Source organism: Mustela nivalis, assembly GCF_964662115.1.
Source record: "Mustela nivalis genome assembly, chromosome: 1".
Taxonomy (NCBI): Eukaryota; Metazoa; Chordata; class Mammalia; order Carnivora; family Mustelidae; genus Mustela; species Mustela nivalis.
In genome coordinates, this window is record NC_139020.1 from 186,257,426 (window position 1) to 186,275,566 (window position 18,141).

Sequence of the window (18,141 nt, forward strand, 5' to 3'; positions counted from 1 at the left end):
GTAGGCTCCCTCCCGGCATGTTGGGAGTTTGTCCCCTCCCCACCCCACAGTAGCTGTGTATGCGTTTATGCACTAGCTATATTTCTCTCTGAAGCATTAATTCAATGCAGCTGGCATCTGTCACAATAGAAACACCCACTCTCATCTGTTTCTATAGACGATGTCAGAACAAGTGGTAATGCATGGTGTGTTGGACATTTTATAAATTACCGTGTTAGCATTAGTGGTATGCGAGGAAGGGGGGGTGGGTGGCCACCCCTCAGAGCTCCAAATGGAACTGTTAACCAAAGAGAAAGCCAGCCAGAGAAGGACAAGAGGGTGAGAGATGGAACATTTCCCACACACAGGCTTTCCATGGATGCCCCAGGTAAAAGGTTCCTAGACGTCATTGTACAAAAAGGAATCAAGACCAATTTCTCCCATCTGTACAGGGGACCGGGTAAGGTGGTGCAATGGTAAAAGAGCTCAGGTTTTGAGCCCTAAAGCATTGCAGATATCCCTTGTCGGCGCATCACTCCCCACCCCCGCAACTCACCTCGTCCTGGGGCTGCCTATGCAACAGGCTGGTCAATGATAATTGGAGTGAGAACCAAACTGAACAAGAATCTTGGACTCAAGGTATCCAGGTGTACTCGTCTTGATTTGAGTCACCCCAGTTTCTTTCCAGCTCTTCAAGAGAGAAAGCAGGTCCTCGCTCACCACTTTGTTAGCACTGTCCTTTTAAAACTGAAAGTCTTGTGCAATCTCCAAGAGACCTCCGCTCTGGAGGGGAGCTGGGGAAATGCATGAAACCCTGAATTTTAATAACTGCATGGTGCCATGTAGTTATTATCCGTTGGAACTTACTTCTCCCTCTGGTTCGTGGCCTTCATCTGAATCATCACATGTGTTAATGTGGTTATTAAAAGAAGGCTGATTTTTACCATACACCATTCTCCGAGTCATTGTGGGGCAACACCTTTCCTCAGACTTCTCACTGGTCTGTAATAATTGGCCAAACAACGCAGACTAAGTCATGTATGGTAAAACTCAAAATCTGCCGGTGGAGACGGCCCCCACCTCCACCGCCAACACGCGTCGTTTTGTATGTTGAAGCCACTGTTTGCCTTAAGCCTTCTAGCGCCTAGTTGTCTTTGTGTCAGCTTTTCCAGAACCCAAGGCCTATGGGTGACTCTTGTTTTCTAATTTTTATCCTGCCAGTAATGGATCAGGCACTTCAGAAGATCTGTTCTGGAAACTCGATGCCCTTCAGACCTTCATTCGGGACTTGCACTGGCCCGAGGAAGAGTTTGGAAAGCACCTGGAACAACGGCTGAAGCTGATGGCAAGTGACATGATTGAATCTTGTGTAAAAAGGTGAGCCTAGGTGGCGGATGGGCCCTGCACATCTTCCCCGCTACACTCTGACTCGGGGAATGGTAGGTGGCCCCTCTTCTAACTGGCCATAATTTGGATTTTTTTGGAGAAGGTGATTGCTTGTCCAAGTCAGCTGGAGTGGTGGCCACCCAAGTCTAGCTCCTGTTCACCTGCCCCACATCTGTCCCAAACCCCACATGATACGGTAGCCAGTTTTTTCACTTAGCTCCATGAGGAGAGGATCCATGTCTTTCTTGTTCTTCTCTATATCTCTGGTATCTAGTAGCACCTGACACACAATATTTACTTAGAAAATATGTGTGTAAGATATAAGTGTGTGTGTGAGGGGATGGTTAGTGGGAAAAAAGAGAAGTATAGGCAGTTCTGGAGCCAGGATATCCGAACAGGTAGCAGGAAGTGAGTGTCTCTGCAGAAATGTGAACAGGATCTCAGCAACATCATTTGTTCCATATACATGAACTGAGCACCTACTCTGTGCCCACTCTGAGTTGTCCTGCCCCAAATCTAACTAATCATCAGTGAGGGGGCAGGAGACGTTAAACATCCATTTGGATTTCCTACAAATTTCCTGCTTTGTCGCCATGGCATATTGGGTAGAGGTGGGAATGCTGCAGTGCAAGTTCCCAGGTAGAGTGTTCTGAGAAGGTGAAGAGAAGAAAATGAGAACAATATGCATCTATTCAACAGAGTATTTAGCTCCTCCTACCTGCCAGGCCCAGTGCTACATTCCTGGCATACCATGCCATAAAGAATGAGAGACTGCGTCCCTTCCCTCCTGGAACAGAGATGGAATTCCTCTGGTTTAACATCATTATCATCACCCTGTCTATCCCCAGACACACATCCAAGTTCCTCTTCCAGTTCATAACTGCTCCATTATTTTTCTTCATTCAAGACGAAAAAGAAAGAAAGACCACAAGCAGCATGGGCCATTCCAGATCTCCAGATGTTGTATAGTTTGGTTGATGGATCAGTTGTGGGTGATGGGGGCTGGGTTTGTCTGGGAGTGATCTGAATTTTATATCTTGGAAGAAGAAAAGAAAAGGAATAGCATCAAAACTGGAAGGCAAAAGAGCAAAGAACAATGCAGGGTCAGGCGGGTGAACATCTCAGGAGGAACTGGAGAAGGAGCTACGTGCTGTGGGGAGTCTGGGTAGGTGTTTGACGGCACTTCTGGAGCCTCAAAGTCCAGGCAATCCAAATTTTTTGTGTTTAGTTCGTTCTTTCTACTCATAGAACCAAAGACAGGCCTATTGTTCAAATCCAAGGTCAAAATGTTTCCTTAGAATTTTGAATTCTACCATTTCCTAAATAGTCTCCATCAGTTTTAGAAAAAGCAACTCTTTTCTTGAAGCCAAACCATTCCACCGAAACTTCTTACGGGGCAGTTCCCCTGTGATGAAAAGTTCTCTCCTGATCTGTACTCAGGGCTGCGGCACATTAGAATGAACACTTACCAGCTTCTGATCTATGCACACAATTGTACAAAAAGGCATATAAGCCCTTCTGAGAAGATGGTCTTTCCAGTAAAGAGTAGGAAGTGGGGAGTTGATGGGGGAAAAATGGAAGACGTGGATGTGAAAGGAAGACAGTGATGCTATCTTATCCCTTACCACAAATCTCTGTGGCCAGCCACCACAAAGAGTGTGAACTCCTCACCGGCAGGGAGTATATCTTACTTGTTTTGCGTTCTCGGCCCTCCCCAGGTCCCAGTATCATGTTTGGCACATAGTAGCTCTTAAGTAACCTTTTATTAACAGAAGTTGATGACTACACAGTCACACTTGATATCAGAGGCTTAAATTTCTTGATGACCCTTCCAATTACGGCCCTAGACAAAAGCAGACAACTGCAAATATAAGTGCAAATATCATCCCCCAACCTCCAGATGCAGGGGGCAAAGCATGAAAATGTCCTTGGGTGTTTTAAGACACAGAATCTACATGAGTAGAGCCTAGAACAATTGCTTTCCTCTTTGTGATGGAATAAGCGGCCATTGTTCTAGAAGGACATCACTGTAAGGATGTTATTTCATAGATGTAAATATGCAACATCCAAAGTCAATCAATCACCCTTCATTTCCAAGTTTCTGAGAAATTTACATCATTCATCTGATGGTCAAGACAGAGCCTCTAATCTAGTCTGTATCAGATACTGTGTTCTACTGAAACATGACCCCCTAACTCTGTCCTCAAGGACAATCAATTGAATTCAGTGACCTCTCCATCCCTGGCATTTTGCTCTGTGGAGCCCTCCCAGTCTTATTAATTTTACATTTGGTTTCCCCTTTTCACACCCTCCAAGGGCAATGCACTGTGAAAACAGAAGGCATTTACTTTGCTGTAGGGGAAAAATGTAGCACTCCCCTTTCTCCAATTGGGCTGGAACTAGCATGCCGGCCTTAGAAGATCAGTGCAGGGACCTGTCCAACTCAGTCCCCATCAGACCTCCTTTTCACAAAACTAGAAAAGGATGTATTTTCAGTGTAGCTTAAAATGATCATCATGATTAGAAAGCTACTTCAATGCATGAGTCTTTGGAAGCCAAGATACATTTATCTTTAACATGATCATATAATATATAGGAGTGCTTTAAGGGTTGGTTTTTGTTGTTGTTGTTTTAAGTTTTTTTCTTAAGAACTAGACTTCCAACCTTAGAAATTATACTTGGCTTCCCTGAATGCACTCAGGGTGTGTTAGCAAGCTGGCATCCTTTCCTGAGCTAACTAGCTATGTGGTCCTCCTCTGCACTGTTAGAAAACTGCTACTAATACCTCTTGAAGCAACGCTTTCCTGGTGGCTGCATGATCTCCAGAACTTGACGGTAAACAATACTGAAAAGATGCATTGGGCGAAAGGAGCTTTCATAAAGCCACTTACAAACCAGGTGCTTTTCTTTCAAGACATGAAATGATGTGACCCACTTCTCTAAAACCTTTTAAAATATAGCTGGTCCCCTATACAATGCCGATACCAAGGATTAAATCTCACGCCTGTATTACCAGCTGGCCATGTGGGACTAGGTTTTTCCTGTGAACAGTAAGTACATTGCCGGGATCATATTGTGACCTATGTCAGAATTATGTCCCATTAAGCTTGCACCATTACACAGTTCTTGAATTGGTAAGTATATTATGCCGTTTTCACTTATCAAAAATACATACTCTGAAAAATATATAGAGATATATACTCTGATCACAGAATAATAGACATTGCCCATAAATAGAGTGGAAGTCCCCTGATACCACTCCTCCTAATTTTACTTTCCTCCCCAAAGTTACCTATCTTATTTTTTTTAGTTTTTAAAGCCATATATAATAATTAGAACTTTTTTTTTTTACTTCAGTCTCTTTCAAAACCAAAAGGGGGAAAAAAAACAATAAATGTCATTTAAGATTTTTTTCCCCCACCATGAGATTTTGAAGATTAGAAGCTGCTTTTTTGTTTTTTGTTTTTTTAATGAAGTGATTCAAGGTAGGCAGTTGCCAATATGAGAGAACTTACATATGCTATAATGCTATAATTGGGTTTTTGTTAATTCATTCATTCTCCTGCAATTAGGGATCTCCATAGCATGTAAACTATAGACAGAAATACACTGAGCTACAGGTGTTCCGTGTACTGCCGAGAAAGGGAGGGTTTCCGTGGCTGTCTCCGTGAATAGGCCTTCCTTAGTTGGGAAAGTCATTTTTAAAAGAACACATGTGAAGTCATTGTCGATTGAAACTGATTACAGCCTTCAATTTTCTTTTTCACTGACCTCTCAGAAAATGTCTCCTCCACCTGCTGCCATGAATGCTGAATTGGTCTTTTCCCACTTTGTTTTAATAGAACCAGGATTGCATTTGAAGTTAAGCTGCAAAAAACCAGTCGATCAACAGATTTTCGAGTCCCACAGTCAATATGCACCATGTTTAATGTTATGGTTGATGCCAAAGCTCAATCAACAAAACTTTGCAGCATGGAAATGGGCCAAGAGGTAAAAAAAAAAAAAAAAAAAAAAAAAAGCAGATTTTTTTTTTCCCCCTCCATTGATCATGTAAAAGAAAACTTTACAAATTCCTTCCATCTACACTGGTCTACTAGTTTCAGAAATATCCTTCTAACATTTGTGGGTTAAGCTACAGATTAATGTTTGGTATCTGTTTGTTAAGTAAATTTCTAAGGCATGTGCTAATGAGAATGCCAGTCACTTGGAAGTGATTCGTGGCTGGAGTTGGGGTGGCCATAAAGTTCCTTCAAGTCAAATAAGATGTAATGACCTTATCTATTAGGCTGGTATCTCCAACAGATCTCTTTTCCAGAGTGCAAGTCATTTTCATATTTGAAGTGCATCTTATCACTTTGAACATCTGGACCACAGGAGGGTTCTCTTTCTTTCATCAAGCAACTCCAGGATGTAAAATGTTGTATCACTCTGCTACCCCATCCCCAGGGGTAAAAGCCAGCAGGTTCTGAATTTTTAAAAAATCATAGACTTTTTGATTTCCTTAGATTGAGTTGATTGTGAATCTTCCCTGACCAAAAGGTTAGTCCTTTGCTAAGTTTCCAATTCCAAAGTGGTATTTAAAATGTAAAGGAGAAAGAAGCAGCAACTCGGGCTTGATTAAAGACTATCATGATCATTTTTCTCCGATGGCCTCAAGCCAGCTAGATATTCATATACCAATTTAGAATTAATTCAGAAACATTTCTGGCAACTCTCGTGTTGTTGCCAATTGGCATAAATTGCTCCTAAATCAGATCTTTCGATACCAGCCGTACATGCTCAGAATTCTTACTAAATTATATTTGCTCCTTATTCGTTATTTATTTTCTCTTACCGGCACCTTCCATTTTTAAATGTGGGTTGGTGGTATTCTCTTCCTGGCAACATCATCTCCAACCTTCTTTCCCTACTAATCTGCTTCCTCAGACACCCCTGTTAGTGTTTGCTCCAGACTGACTTTTTTTGGAGGGACATTTGCTCAGGGGTTATGTTCTAGGCACTAGGGGCAAATGTAAGGGGCCCTTGGTTCTCTTTCATGGCTCCATGTGCTGCATGTGAGTGACTTAGAGCAGTGGTTCTGAAGATTTCAGTGAGCATCAGACTCATCTAGAGAGCTTCTCAAAACCCAGATGGTTGGGTCTCACCCCAAGGGCTCAGAGAGGTCTGGGGTGTGGTCCAAGAATTTGCATTTCTAACCAGTTCCCCAGTGATGCTGATGCTGCAGACTGGTCTGAAGACCACAGTTTGAGAATCATTGGTGTGGAGGCCCACTATCCAAAAAGGAGTTAAAATTAGGGCTCACACCTGAAGGACAGGTTGGGTGTTCAGCCGCCAGGGTTCTTACTCCAGCTGTGTTACAAATGAGCTGGACCTTAGTTTTCTCATCTATAAAATGATAGCCCTATCCTTCTTTTTTTTTTTTTTTTTTTTTAAGATTTTATTTGTCCATTAGAGAGAGAGTGAGAGAGAGCATGAGAGGGGAGAAGGTCAGAGGGAGAAGCAGACTCTCCATGGAGCTGGAAGCCCGATGCGGGACTTGATCCCAGGACTCCGGGATCATGACCTGAGCCGAAGGCAGTCGCCTAACCAACTGAGCCACCCAGGTGCCCCTAATAGCCCTATTCTAATTTAATTCACACTCTTTTGAGCTGCAGTGTCAGTACTTCAAACCTTACCAAGAAGGACCAGCATGTGAAATAAAATGAGAGCTGCTCTAGATAGAGTGAAGGGCAGGGGGTGCTCAAGCTACCATGTTCCTTTCCACCTCTCCATTTCTTCACTGCCTACCTGAAGTCTCTCCGGCTTCACAGAGCCCACTTAAAAAACTCTGCTTTTGGTGAACTATAACATTCATTAAGATCCCTTTGAATTCAGACTTTCCAAAATTCTCTCTCTCCTGAATTTTTCTCCCCTTGAGCTCTTTTTTAAAAAATTGAGATGTCATTCACGTGCCATAAAATTCACTCTTTTAAAATATACAACTCAATAGTTTTTAGTATATTCACAAAGCTGTGCAACCATCACCACAATCAATTGTAAGACTCATCCATCACCCTAAAAAGAAACCTGACCTATGAATAATAATTCCCCAACCCTCCCTCCCCAGCCTTGGGCAACTACCACCCTACTTTCTGTCTCCAAGAACTTGCCTATTCTGAGCAGTTCATATAAATGGAATCTCATGTGGCCTTTTGTGACTGGTATCTTTCATATGACACCATGTTTTTAAGATTCATGCTGTCACATGTATCAGCACTTTGTTCCTTTTTGTACTGAATAATATTTTATTATATGGCTATACCCATCTTATTTATCAGTTCATCAGTTGATAGACATTTGAGTTGTTTCCACTTTGTAGCTACTCCAAGTAACACTGCCATGAACATTTATGTTCATGTGGGCCTACATTTTCATGTGGACCTGTGTTTTCAGCTCTCTTGGATATACATAGGTTTGAACTTGCTGGGTCATATGGTCATTCTGTGTTTAACTTTTTGAAGAACTGCCAAATTGTTTTCCAAAGTAGCTACACCATTTTATATACCCATCAGGAATGTATGAGAAATCCCATTTCGCTATGACTTAGCCAATACTTCTAATTAATCTGTTTTCTTCTAGCCACCCTAGTGTTTGTACAGTACTATCTCACTGTGGTTTTGATTTGCAGTGATGTTGGCCATCTTTTTACATGTCTGTTGAGCATTTGTAAATCTTCTTTGCAGAATTGTCTATTTAAATCCTTTGCCCATTAAAAAAATTAAATTGTCTTTTTATTAGCTGAAAGAGTTCTTTATATATTCTGGATGCTAGACTACTATCATATATATGATTTGCAACTATTTTCTCCCATTCCACCAGTTGTCTTTTTCACTTTCTTTAAACACATTTTTTTAAGTTTGATGGAGTCCAGTTTATCTCTTTCTCCTTGGAGCTTCCCAAGATGTCCTTTTCAGCTGAGTTTCACAAGGCTGACCTCATTCCAGGAGGAGGAAGGATTATTGCACTAGGACTGGCCTCCTTTCCCCTCAGTAGCTCTTACAGTCCCTCCTCAGACTGACTCAATTGTGGCCATATTTAAAGAACTCCCACACACCTACTCAGATGCTATGCAGTCCTTCCAAACAAGCCAAGTCATTCTGATCTTAACTTCTTTCTCTTTGAGCTGGGTTATGGGGAGAGTAGTGAGAGTTGGGTTGCAAGGGTTACTGTCACAGGCCCCATTAAAAATTTGATGAAATTTGGGGAACCAATGCCCAGGGAAAAAATACTTCCCCATAAGTTTGCATTTCAGGCAACCTATGGACCTTGCTAAGCCAAAGGGTAGCCCCTGGTTGGAGATATATGATGAAAAATAGCAAGTTGATTTTGTCAAAAGGGGATCCTGCTCTTATCTTTACCACTAATCACTTCTGTGCTACAATAGAATAACCTTGGCTTAAACTTGGGATCGTGTTTTTCTGAAGAACATGTTGTCTAGTGCCTTTGAAGTACACCTTATGGAGCCTATACCTTAGCTTCCAAACTCTGTGACCTTGAGCAAGTCCCTTACTCATACAACCTTACTGTCATCATTTGTTACATGAGAGATACAGCATTGCAACACACAACCTTTGAGAAATACGGAGCTTGTTGAAACTGAGGATAAAGCTCCCTCATTTCTGGATGTCAGATTAGAATGTTATCTTGGATATGCCCAAACAGTAACATTTTGAGGCTAAGCAACAATGCCTGCCTCTTTCTGTACAGTGTTCTATTTGAAAACATGTCAAGTATCCCTTACAAATAATTCAACATTCTTCTTTTTTTTTTAAAGACTTTATTTATTGATTTATTTGTCTCAGAGAGAGAGAGAGAGTACATGCACAAGCAGGCAGAGTGGCAGACAGAGGCAGAGAGAGAAGCAGGCTCCACGCCAAGCAAGGAGCCTGATCCGGGACTCGATCCCAGGACCCTGGGATCATGACCTGAGCCAAAGGCAGCGGCTTAACCGACTGAGCCACCCAGGCATCCCTCAACATTCTTCTTTTTTAATTTAAACAATAACTAAAGCTGGTAAACATTTCCCATTTTTCCACACTTCCCACATCCCTCCTCTCAGACCAAATGATTGTTATTAAGGACTCATCCAGTACTGTGTTCTAGTCTGTGGCTCAATCCTGAGACTGCCAGTTTCTCAAGCTATGCTAGAGAGACCTGCTATGCCATTTCTCCTTAGTATCATTGAATCAGAGACACCTATGTGACCAGCTCATGGAAATAGAGGCCTCTGATGACCTTCGAATACCAAATGACAGACAACAGTCAGTCAGAATTAAACGAGACATCATTTTCTAGAAATATGTACTTCCTTTCAGGGACCTTGCTGGCTCCGACCTTGAGTGGAACTTCAATGGGAAGTCCATGCAAAGGGTCTCTCAGTAATTTTTCTCATTTTGAAGAATGGGGATATTCATCTCCAAAGTCAACTGAATTGTAAAAATGAGATTGGCCAAGGATGACTAGAAACTGGGAGAATAGGTAGCAGTTCAATTTTTTTTTGTTTTTTTAAGATTTTATTTATTTATTTGACAGAGAGAGATCACAAGTAGGCAGAGAGGCAGGCAGAGAGAGAGAGGAGGAAGCAGGCTCCCGCTGAGCAGAGAGCCCGATGCGGGACTCGATCCCAGGACCCTGAGATCATGACCTGAGCCGAAGGCAGCGGCTTAACCCACTGAGCCACCCAGGCGCCCCGCAGTTCAATGTTTTTGCATAGTTTTTACTTTGTGAGCATGGATATTAAGCTCATGTGTAGATCTAGCTATAGTACCTGCTTCCACCTGGATTCCAACTCCCTCAAAGTGTTTTAGACTAGTGACTGGCCAGGTGACACAGTGTTCTCCCATCTCAGGACCACTTCCTGAATTTCATCACCAGAGTAAATTCTCATCTAAATGCAGCTGTTGAAGCATTTGTTAACCATACTTAAATTTTTCATTAAAATTTTCCATCTTAAATTTTTTCATTAAAATTTGCAAAGCACCAATAGAGAGGAAATTGTGTATTAAATAGTTTCTCACTTGGTCTAGTGTGTTTTCATCTCATATCCAAGGTCAGATGGTCTTAACAGAAAGACAACATACACACAATCTGTTCCATGACAAGGCAAAATGTGCAGTACAGGAAGTCAAGTGGAATGATTTTTACAAAGTGATTGTGAATTTGCAGTAGCTCAGCTCATCAGAAGCAGAAGTAAACGCCCCAAACTCTCCATAGCATTGAAGATTAGCAGTTCCCTTGCTATTATCATGGTCTAGTGCCCCAGAATGTAATTTGTGGGCATTACTACTACTACTGCTACTACTGCTAGGGTCAAGCCAATCCAATGACACCCAAAGAGTGAACTAGAAAATGCAAATACAGGAAGGATCCCTCTTTGTACCCATATTGAGATGCAGATGGAATTGGATAGTCTGTCTGACTGCAAGAGACTTGTGACAAGATTATCTTATTGGGGGGATGGTACCTAAAAGATGTCCTGGTAGTGTTTATACCCCTTCGTGGAACTTCACATGTGCATGGAATAAATAATCTCCCCAGAAAAATCAGAACGAAGGCGGAGTGCTCACTATTGCCCCCAGAAAAGCTAAAGTTAATCAAATGAGTCTCAGGAGACTCTGGTAAAAGAAATTCATCCATTTTTGCACTTCCTCACATAGGAATGGAGGGCCTGCTTTGATGTATATTGCTTTAATTCATGATAAGCACAGGGGACGTTACCCTACTGTACTCTTTACCAAAATAGGTCTTAATTAATTCAGATTGTAATTTATATACAACAGAATATATATAGGTTTTACATAAGTGTAGAAAAATGTAAACACACATATAATCACTATGCTAACCAATTAATGATAATAGTAGTAATACTGCTGTATACTGCTTCTCAGTTTCTAAACCATATTTCCATGTGTTGTTTCACTACTGTGTTAGGTGATTAGGATTCCTGTATTCACAGGGGTCAGTTTTAGCCTCAATGAGGAAATGAGGAAATAGACCAAAAGAGATTGACATGTTTAAGCTTCTTCTGGAAGGAAAAGGCAGAATAATCATAGCAAATAGCAAAATGACTTTTTTATGACAGAAAAAAAGAAATGAGAACAGGAGTGGAGATGATTATATTTGTTTAGAATGAAAAGAAGAGACAGTGGGACTCTCTGTGGGATGGTCATGGCCACATTTGGCATGGAAAAACTGAAGGTGGGAAGAGGTTCCCATCAACCCACCACATCTCCATATCCTTCAGTTTGGACTTCTTCCAGAATGAAAGGTTTGAGGTTCCCCCAACTTGAGAAGAAAATGCTTATTTGATTTTCAAGAAAGAATGATATTACTAACACCCCAGACCAAGAGCCTGTGTCTTTCTTGGTGCATGGAAAACAACAGCTCTTGGCTCTGCTTGCCCTTTTCAGCCAGGTTCTTCAAGAGAATGTTTCTATTCTCAGGGATATTCTTTGCTTAGGTTAGAAGCCTCTTGTTTAATATTTCAGATAGTATTATTTAGCCTACAACTTGCTTTTCTAAGTTAGTTGACTCTCATAATTAATTTAATAAATGTGAATCATTTATAGTAATCCAAAGAAAATCAAGCAGAGTGAGGCAGTCACATGAGGAGGAAATTAAGCATGTGATACTGGATCTTATCTCAAGACCTAAAAATGAATTTGGAGCCCTGTCAATATTCCTGAATTCTTTTGCTCTGACATCTTTCTTTGTGTTACTAGCACAGAATTCTGCAGATAGTTTTGCATTTAGCTTCAGGTTTATGCCACTTACTAGTAAATCCCTTCAAGGAGCTAGCAGTAGAGCCAATGTGGGTTCTGATTCATCCGGGCTACACAACATGGATGATTTGCTTTATTGTTTTTCCTCTAATCAACTGAAAGGGAACTAAAATTGGAGGACTGAGCATTAAGACCATATCTCCTTACCCTTAGCTTCTGCTTTATGAGCTTGAACAAATAATATTTGAATTGCAATTACAGTTGACAAGATGTTTTCACAAGCGAGGATCCTCGCTTGATCCTCACAATGGATCTGTGAGTCTGAGAACAGGACCACCAGGAAATGGTTTTTAAGTAATAATAATAAGAAGAAGAAGTAATAATAATAATAATAGAAGAACAGACCCGCTAAATATCTTTAAACAGGGTTTGCTTCATATTCTTTCCAAAAGCAGTGTTTGTACTGGCTTCCCTTTCCACCCCACCATTGGTCCTGCGTGATTAGTAGCAGTTTTCTGTTTTTTTACAGATGAGGAAACTAAACTATATTTTCTTAGGTGACATGACTTCCTGACTTTGCACCGGGACTTTATTCAGGTCTTACAACTACAGAGGAAATTCCCCTGTGACTTTTACTGGATTAACTTAAATCACATCCCTTCACTTGCTTTCATTAATTCTGATTGCCAGTTATCAGAATATCAAACCACATTCCCATGGCTTATTATTTCTGTATGTTTTCCTAGCTTTTTGAATGGTTTGTTTAATTTCAATTTTCTCATGTGTCCCTTTGTCCTAATTTTTATTTGCACTGTTCCTTTTCTTTTTCTGTTCCTAATTAATCATCCTTCTGAAAGTTTGCTAAAGAGTGGGTAAGTGCATTTTCCTTTCCAAATAACAATGTTTTGCATTGTTATTTCTTATTAAGGAATATGGAATAATTCAAATGGATACTAAAATGATCTAATAAATGTCAAGGAACTGGCATACAGTATTTTCTGTTGAAATCGCTTTTCCTCTTTTCCTGGCATTTACAGCAGATTTTTGTTTGTGTGGGGGTTTGTTTTTGCATTACTATTTAAATTTAATCGACAGCGGACGTTAGACAAATTGAAAAACTTAACAGGAGTCTGAGTGGAGGCTCTAAACCTGGATTTGCTTTTCCATGAATAGAGAAAATGAATGGCTGCCACAAGGGTTCAGAAAATGGCACTTTGCCTCTGCACTCAGTCAACATCTAGATATAGAATGAGTGGGCTCTGGGGCATAAACCCAAAGTATCAGAGGGTTTCAGAACAGTTTTTGCAAAATCAGTCCCAATGTCTTGGTCAAATTCTGAACCACATCCCCCAGCAGTTTTCCAAAGAGAACTTTTCATCCCCTGTATTAAATTATTGTGATATCTTGTTTTGTAAGTTCCAGACCTACACACCGTTAGGCCATGAGGCCATCCATGCATGCTATTTGTAATTGTGTGTATGTATCTACACATATCAAAGCCATCAAAAGCTTTGGGTGAGGAACCATGTGGCTGGTAATTTTTTTTTAAGAGCTTCAGATCTCTCTTCATCAAAGACCTGGAGTCAGAATCTTACAGCTGCTTCTGGGAGTATGGAAATAAACTGGGTCTGCAGGCCAGGCTTTATTTATAAATTGTGTTGTCTAAAAATTACTGACGGATGCAATGCCATCACCTCCCCAACATGCTAATATTTGTCTTTCTGTGTTCTTTAGCATCAATACCATTCAAAAATAGATGAACTAATTGAAGAAACTGTTAAAGAAATGATAACACTCTTGGTTGCAAAGGTAACCTTCAGCTTCAGGTGAAATGTTTCATTGTGAACATCGCTTTGTTATATCTGCATTTCCATTAAAATGTAACACGTTAAAAAGTTGAGCTGAATACTTGTATCTCTCAGGAAACGAGATCGTACGTCACCCAGGCTCAGCTCGGAATGATTTTTTCTGATGATTGCGAGCTGTGTGAAGATGAATTGATAAAGTGGCATGTGTTAACTTAATAAGAAATTGTCCCCAGACGTCGTACTAGGTTATGTGGAAAATGTTTGTTTTGTTTTTCAGCACTGACAAAGCTAGATTTTAGAAACAGAAAGTTAAACGCTAATAAGGAATTCTGCCATCCTGAAAACCCCCTTTCCCCTCGTTTCACATGCAGTGAGAGTCATAATAAAACATAAAAGTCAGATAAAGCTATTTCAGTCACCCTCATGAATTATAGAATTTTAACTAAGTAATGCTGAATGGGAAGACATTTATATTTGCCAGTGCTAAACTTCTGTTTCCCCCAAATTACTGATAAAATACAAATAAAAATAGATTGGATTAAATGTAGTGCTAATATGTAACGTAAAAACTGCTTTGCGCAGTTTTGGATTTTAAAAAGTGCATTTAATATTATCGCATGCTGTATGCAACTCAATAATATTTTGTCACTTTGTACTTCTGTAACACGCTATATTTGCAATCACATAATAATGAAGAGAAAGCCGGATAAGTCAAATATTTTTGTGTGAAAGCAATCTATTCCTTTCCCCAAAAGTGGAAACCAAATAATAGAACGCAAAACCGAGCAAGGTCATTGCTAGTCTCTCTGTGATTGGGAAATGTTGCTCCATGGTGTGAACACTTAGAGTTTGAAATAATAATTCTTTTTTGCTGTTTTACTAGTTCGTTACCATCTTGGAAGGAGTACTGGCAAAATTATCCAGATACGACGAAGGGACTTTGTTTTCTTCTTTTTTGTCATTTACTGTAAGTAAAGAGCTTCTTTTTTGCCTGGTTTTTGTTTTATTTTGGGTTTGGGTTTGGGTTTAGAGGCGGGGTGCCAACGTGCCAATTCGGTTTGGGTTTGTATAAGTATGTTACTTAAGGTCAACTGCTAATATATAATAACACTAGGAGAATAAGCAGGATATTTCACAACAGCAGGTAATCCAAAATCATTTCTATTTCACATGTGAATATACAGTATGTATGTACGTATATGTATGTACACACACAAACACATATGTCTCTATATGTATCCAAAAGAGAGCTGCTGGCCGGAGCCCACATTAGCAATCTCAGACAAATGACTTCCTGTTTCTGGGCTACTATTTCCCCATCTGTAAATGAGGAAAATTAATTTTAAAGGTTGCAAATAGAGATCTTCAGGTCAGACAGAGCTTTTAAATATGTTTTATTTGGTCCTCACTGTGTCAGGTACACTTAACTGAATTAGTTGCCTACATTTAAAAATCTGAAGAATTCACAGGGATGTCCATATTCCAGGCTTTCTCTATAAAGGGAACAGTTAACAGCTCTGGGCCTGCATAAATGCATAGTAACCATCTGCTGGAGTGGAGTCACAGTGGTCCCCATTGACCACACATGTGTTTGCCAGTTTCCTCTAGTGTCTTCTTGGCCATTTTGCTCATTCATGTACCTGCCTGGGCTTGGGAACATTGGAGTTTACAACCTCTGGAGTGGATGATTGAGTCTGTACAAATTGTGAGGGGCTCTAATTCTGTGCCAGAGTAGGGCACAAGCATAGAAACAAGTTTGGTTGTGGGCGGAAGCCAGTCTAATTCTCTGTAGGTAAATGAGCAATGGCGATAGTCATTAGAAATGGGCTGCTTTGGGGCCTGGTTCTCCCACCCTTCTTGTGCTTCTTATGATACTGCTTCTTTTCCTGCCATTTCTGATAGCAGGGTTTTTGCTGGCTTTGAGACCAGGTGTTTTCCTCTGACGGGGCCATAAGAAAGACAATCAGTTTAAGTTCTATTATCTCTGGGTCTTAAAAACAGACTTAACATATGAAGAATCTCCTAGAAAGGCACTAAATGCCAAGATGAGGCCCAGCACAGGGTTAGGGGTTAACACATCAATCTGGCAGAACCAAGTTCAGATCCCATTGCCAATATTAACCAGCTGTGTGATCTTCAGTAACTGTCTCAACTTCTCTGAGCCTGAGCCTCAGCTTTGCTTTGGTTTTGGTTTTGGTTTTGGCTTTGGGAAGGAGTGCTATTTTGTAATTTTGGTTAGGGTTTATGTGCTCATGTGTTAGTGGTGGTTGCCTACAGTGGTGTATGGAGTGAGGAATGGATAATGTCTTCTATGGTGAGCTGTTGTGGAGATAATGTATGTGAGAGAGCATAGCGTAGTCCTCGCATGAATTAGGCCTCAATAAATAGTGGCTATCGCTAATGAAAGATAACTAACATGATTATTATACAGTGCAAAAACACACGCACTCAAGTTCTCCCTAAATATGCCTTAAACTGGTATTTCCCATGCATTAGATTTTCTGGGAATTAGGGAAATGTAGGCAAAAAATACTTAGAACAATTCTAGATAGCGTCCATATATCCACATTCCCAGCTTGATTTAATATGCAGCTCTGAACTTCCAGATATAAGGATTGAACTCAGCCCTGGAAATGTGATGGCTTCTTGGCCATCACATTTAGTGGTATTTAGTGGTAAAGGTGGGGTGGGATAGATGGTGGTAACAATAGGAAATCTATCCCACAGCACTTTGTAGAACTACCCATAATGTGCCCCAGCAGTAAGGACACCTATCAAGCCACTCCTTTGACAAACAAGGAAACCAAGACCCAGAGAGGGGAAGTAATTGGTCTAAGGTCACACAGCAATGGGCACAGTAGAGATAGGAAGCCAGGTCTCCTGCCAGCTTCCCCCTACCATTGAACAACTTCCTAGAGAGAGTGGGATTCAGCTGGCAGTTGCCTAGCACTGGAAGGCAGATGGGCAGATGAGTGGGGAAGATTCATAAAGAAGGATTCAGGGCACATGAGTGGGAAATAGAAGATAATCTTTCATTCCTCAGTGAAGTCATGGAAATGGTAAAAAGAGGCAGAATTGTCTGCAGCATTTCTGGAAAACATTCCCCTAACACTCACCAAAGATACCACTTTCTTCAAGTCTTCATTTTAAGCAAGTGTTTTTACGGCACTGGACTTGAATGAGTGCAAACCAGGAAAGCCCTTCTGCTTTTTATAGAGCAGAATTCAGAAGTCAGCTCTCATGACTGACTTCCCAGTAGAATTGGGGGAAGGGGTCCCCACGGCAGCAGTAAGAGGACACCGTACCAGGGGGATTCTCATGGGAGGGTGAGAAACAAAGACGACCTAGCATAGCCCAGGCAGGAGTTTTCAAGCTGAAATTCTCATGCTCTCATCTCTTTCCTGAGACATTTTGCAGCCTCTCAGCATGCCTAGTGAAGTCCCCGTAACTGCAGAACACTTCAGTGCCTGTTGCTGGGCCTGTAACTTCCCTTCCTTAGTGACACTTCTCCCACACACTTGGCCATCCCACGGCCAAAAGCACCCACTTATCATTTGCAGCCTCTGTTCTCATCTCCTGCTGGTATTCCAGCGTCGGAGAACGCGAGCTGTGCTTAGAGGTGGCAGGAATAGCTATCTCTGCACGGGAATTCTGAGCTCCTGCCCAAATTTCAATGGGCCTTTGAAGACTTCCTGCCGCCCAGTTGTATGAACTACGCCAGAGTGGAGTGGAAGAGAGGGCAGAGGGTTGGGCAGGGGCAGCAGGCATTGTGGGAAGAGCCGGGAAATCAATGAGGAGAGAGCCAGCTGTGAGTCCTGGGACCTGGACAAAGGCAGAGAGATGGTGCCGACACCCTGGCAGGATTTCCTTAACTCTGCTCCCATTTCTGATTCAATTCTTCAAGTATTACTGTGCACTTACCACGTCCCCACCTCAGCAGGGCTGCCAAGTATGAGCCATGTGCTGTGCCCCCCAGAAAGCTGACAAGTATCGACAAATATGCCACCCTTTCCCCCTCTTTCTCCCGCTGAGCGCCTCCTTTCCTGGGTGGGCTTGATTTCATGGTCCAAGCCAGACATTTTGGAAAACGTCTGCAGTGGCACAGAGCAGGCAGGAATATTTATTTCTCGTCTCCATCTGCATTGCTTCCTCTCTTGGAGAGGAGCTGGGGGGAGGAGGGAGGAGGAGATGTGGCTTATTCGTGCCAG

At 41.4% G+C, this 18,141-nt stretch overlaps 1 protein-coding gene across 20 annotated transcripts in view; it reads left to right on the top strand.

The window, feature by feature from the left end:
• Positions 1 to 18,141, top strand: part of CADPS (calcium dependent secretion activator) — a 469,696-nt gene that overhangs the window by 385,473 nt on the left and 66,082 nt on the right. For all 20 annotated transcript variants that reach the window (XM_082727404.1, XM_082727406.1, XM_082727407.1 and 17 more), the window contains 4 exons: positions 1,201 to 1,356; positions 5,208 to 5,355; positions 13,860 to 13,934; positions 14,817 to 14,900. In XM_082727404.1, the coding sequence (XP_082583530.1) occupies positions 1,201 to 1,356; positions 5,208 to 5,355; positions 13,860 to 13,934; positions 14,817 to 14,900 (463 nt within the window). The remainder of the gene's footprint in view (positions 1 to 1,200; positions 1,357 to 5,207; positions 5,356 to 13,859; positions 13,935 to 14,816; positions 14,901 to 18,141) is intronic.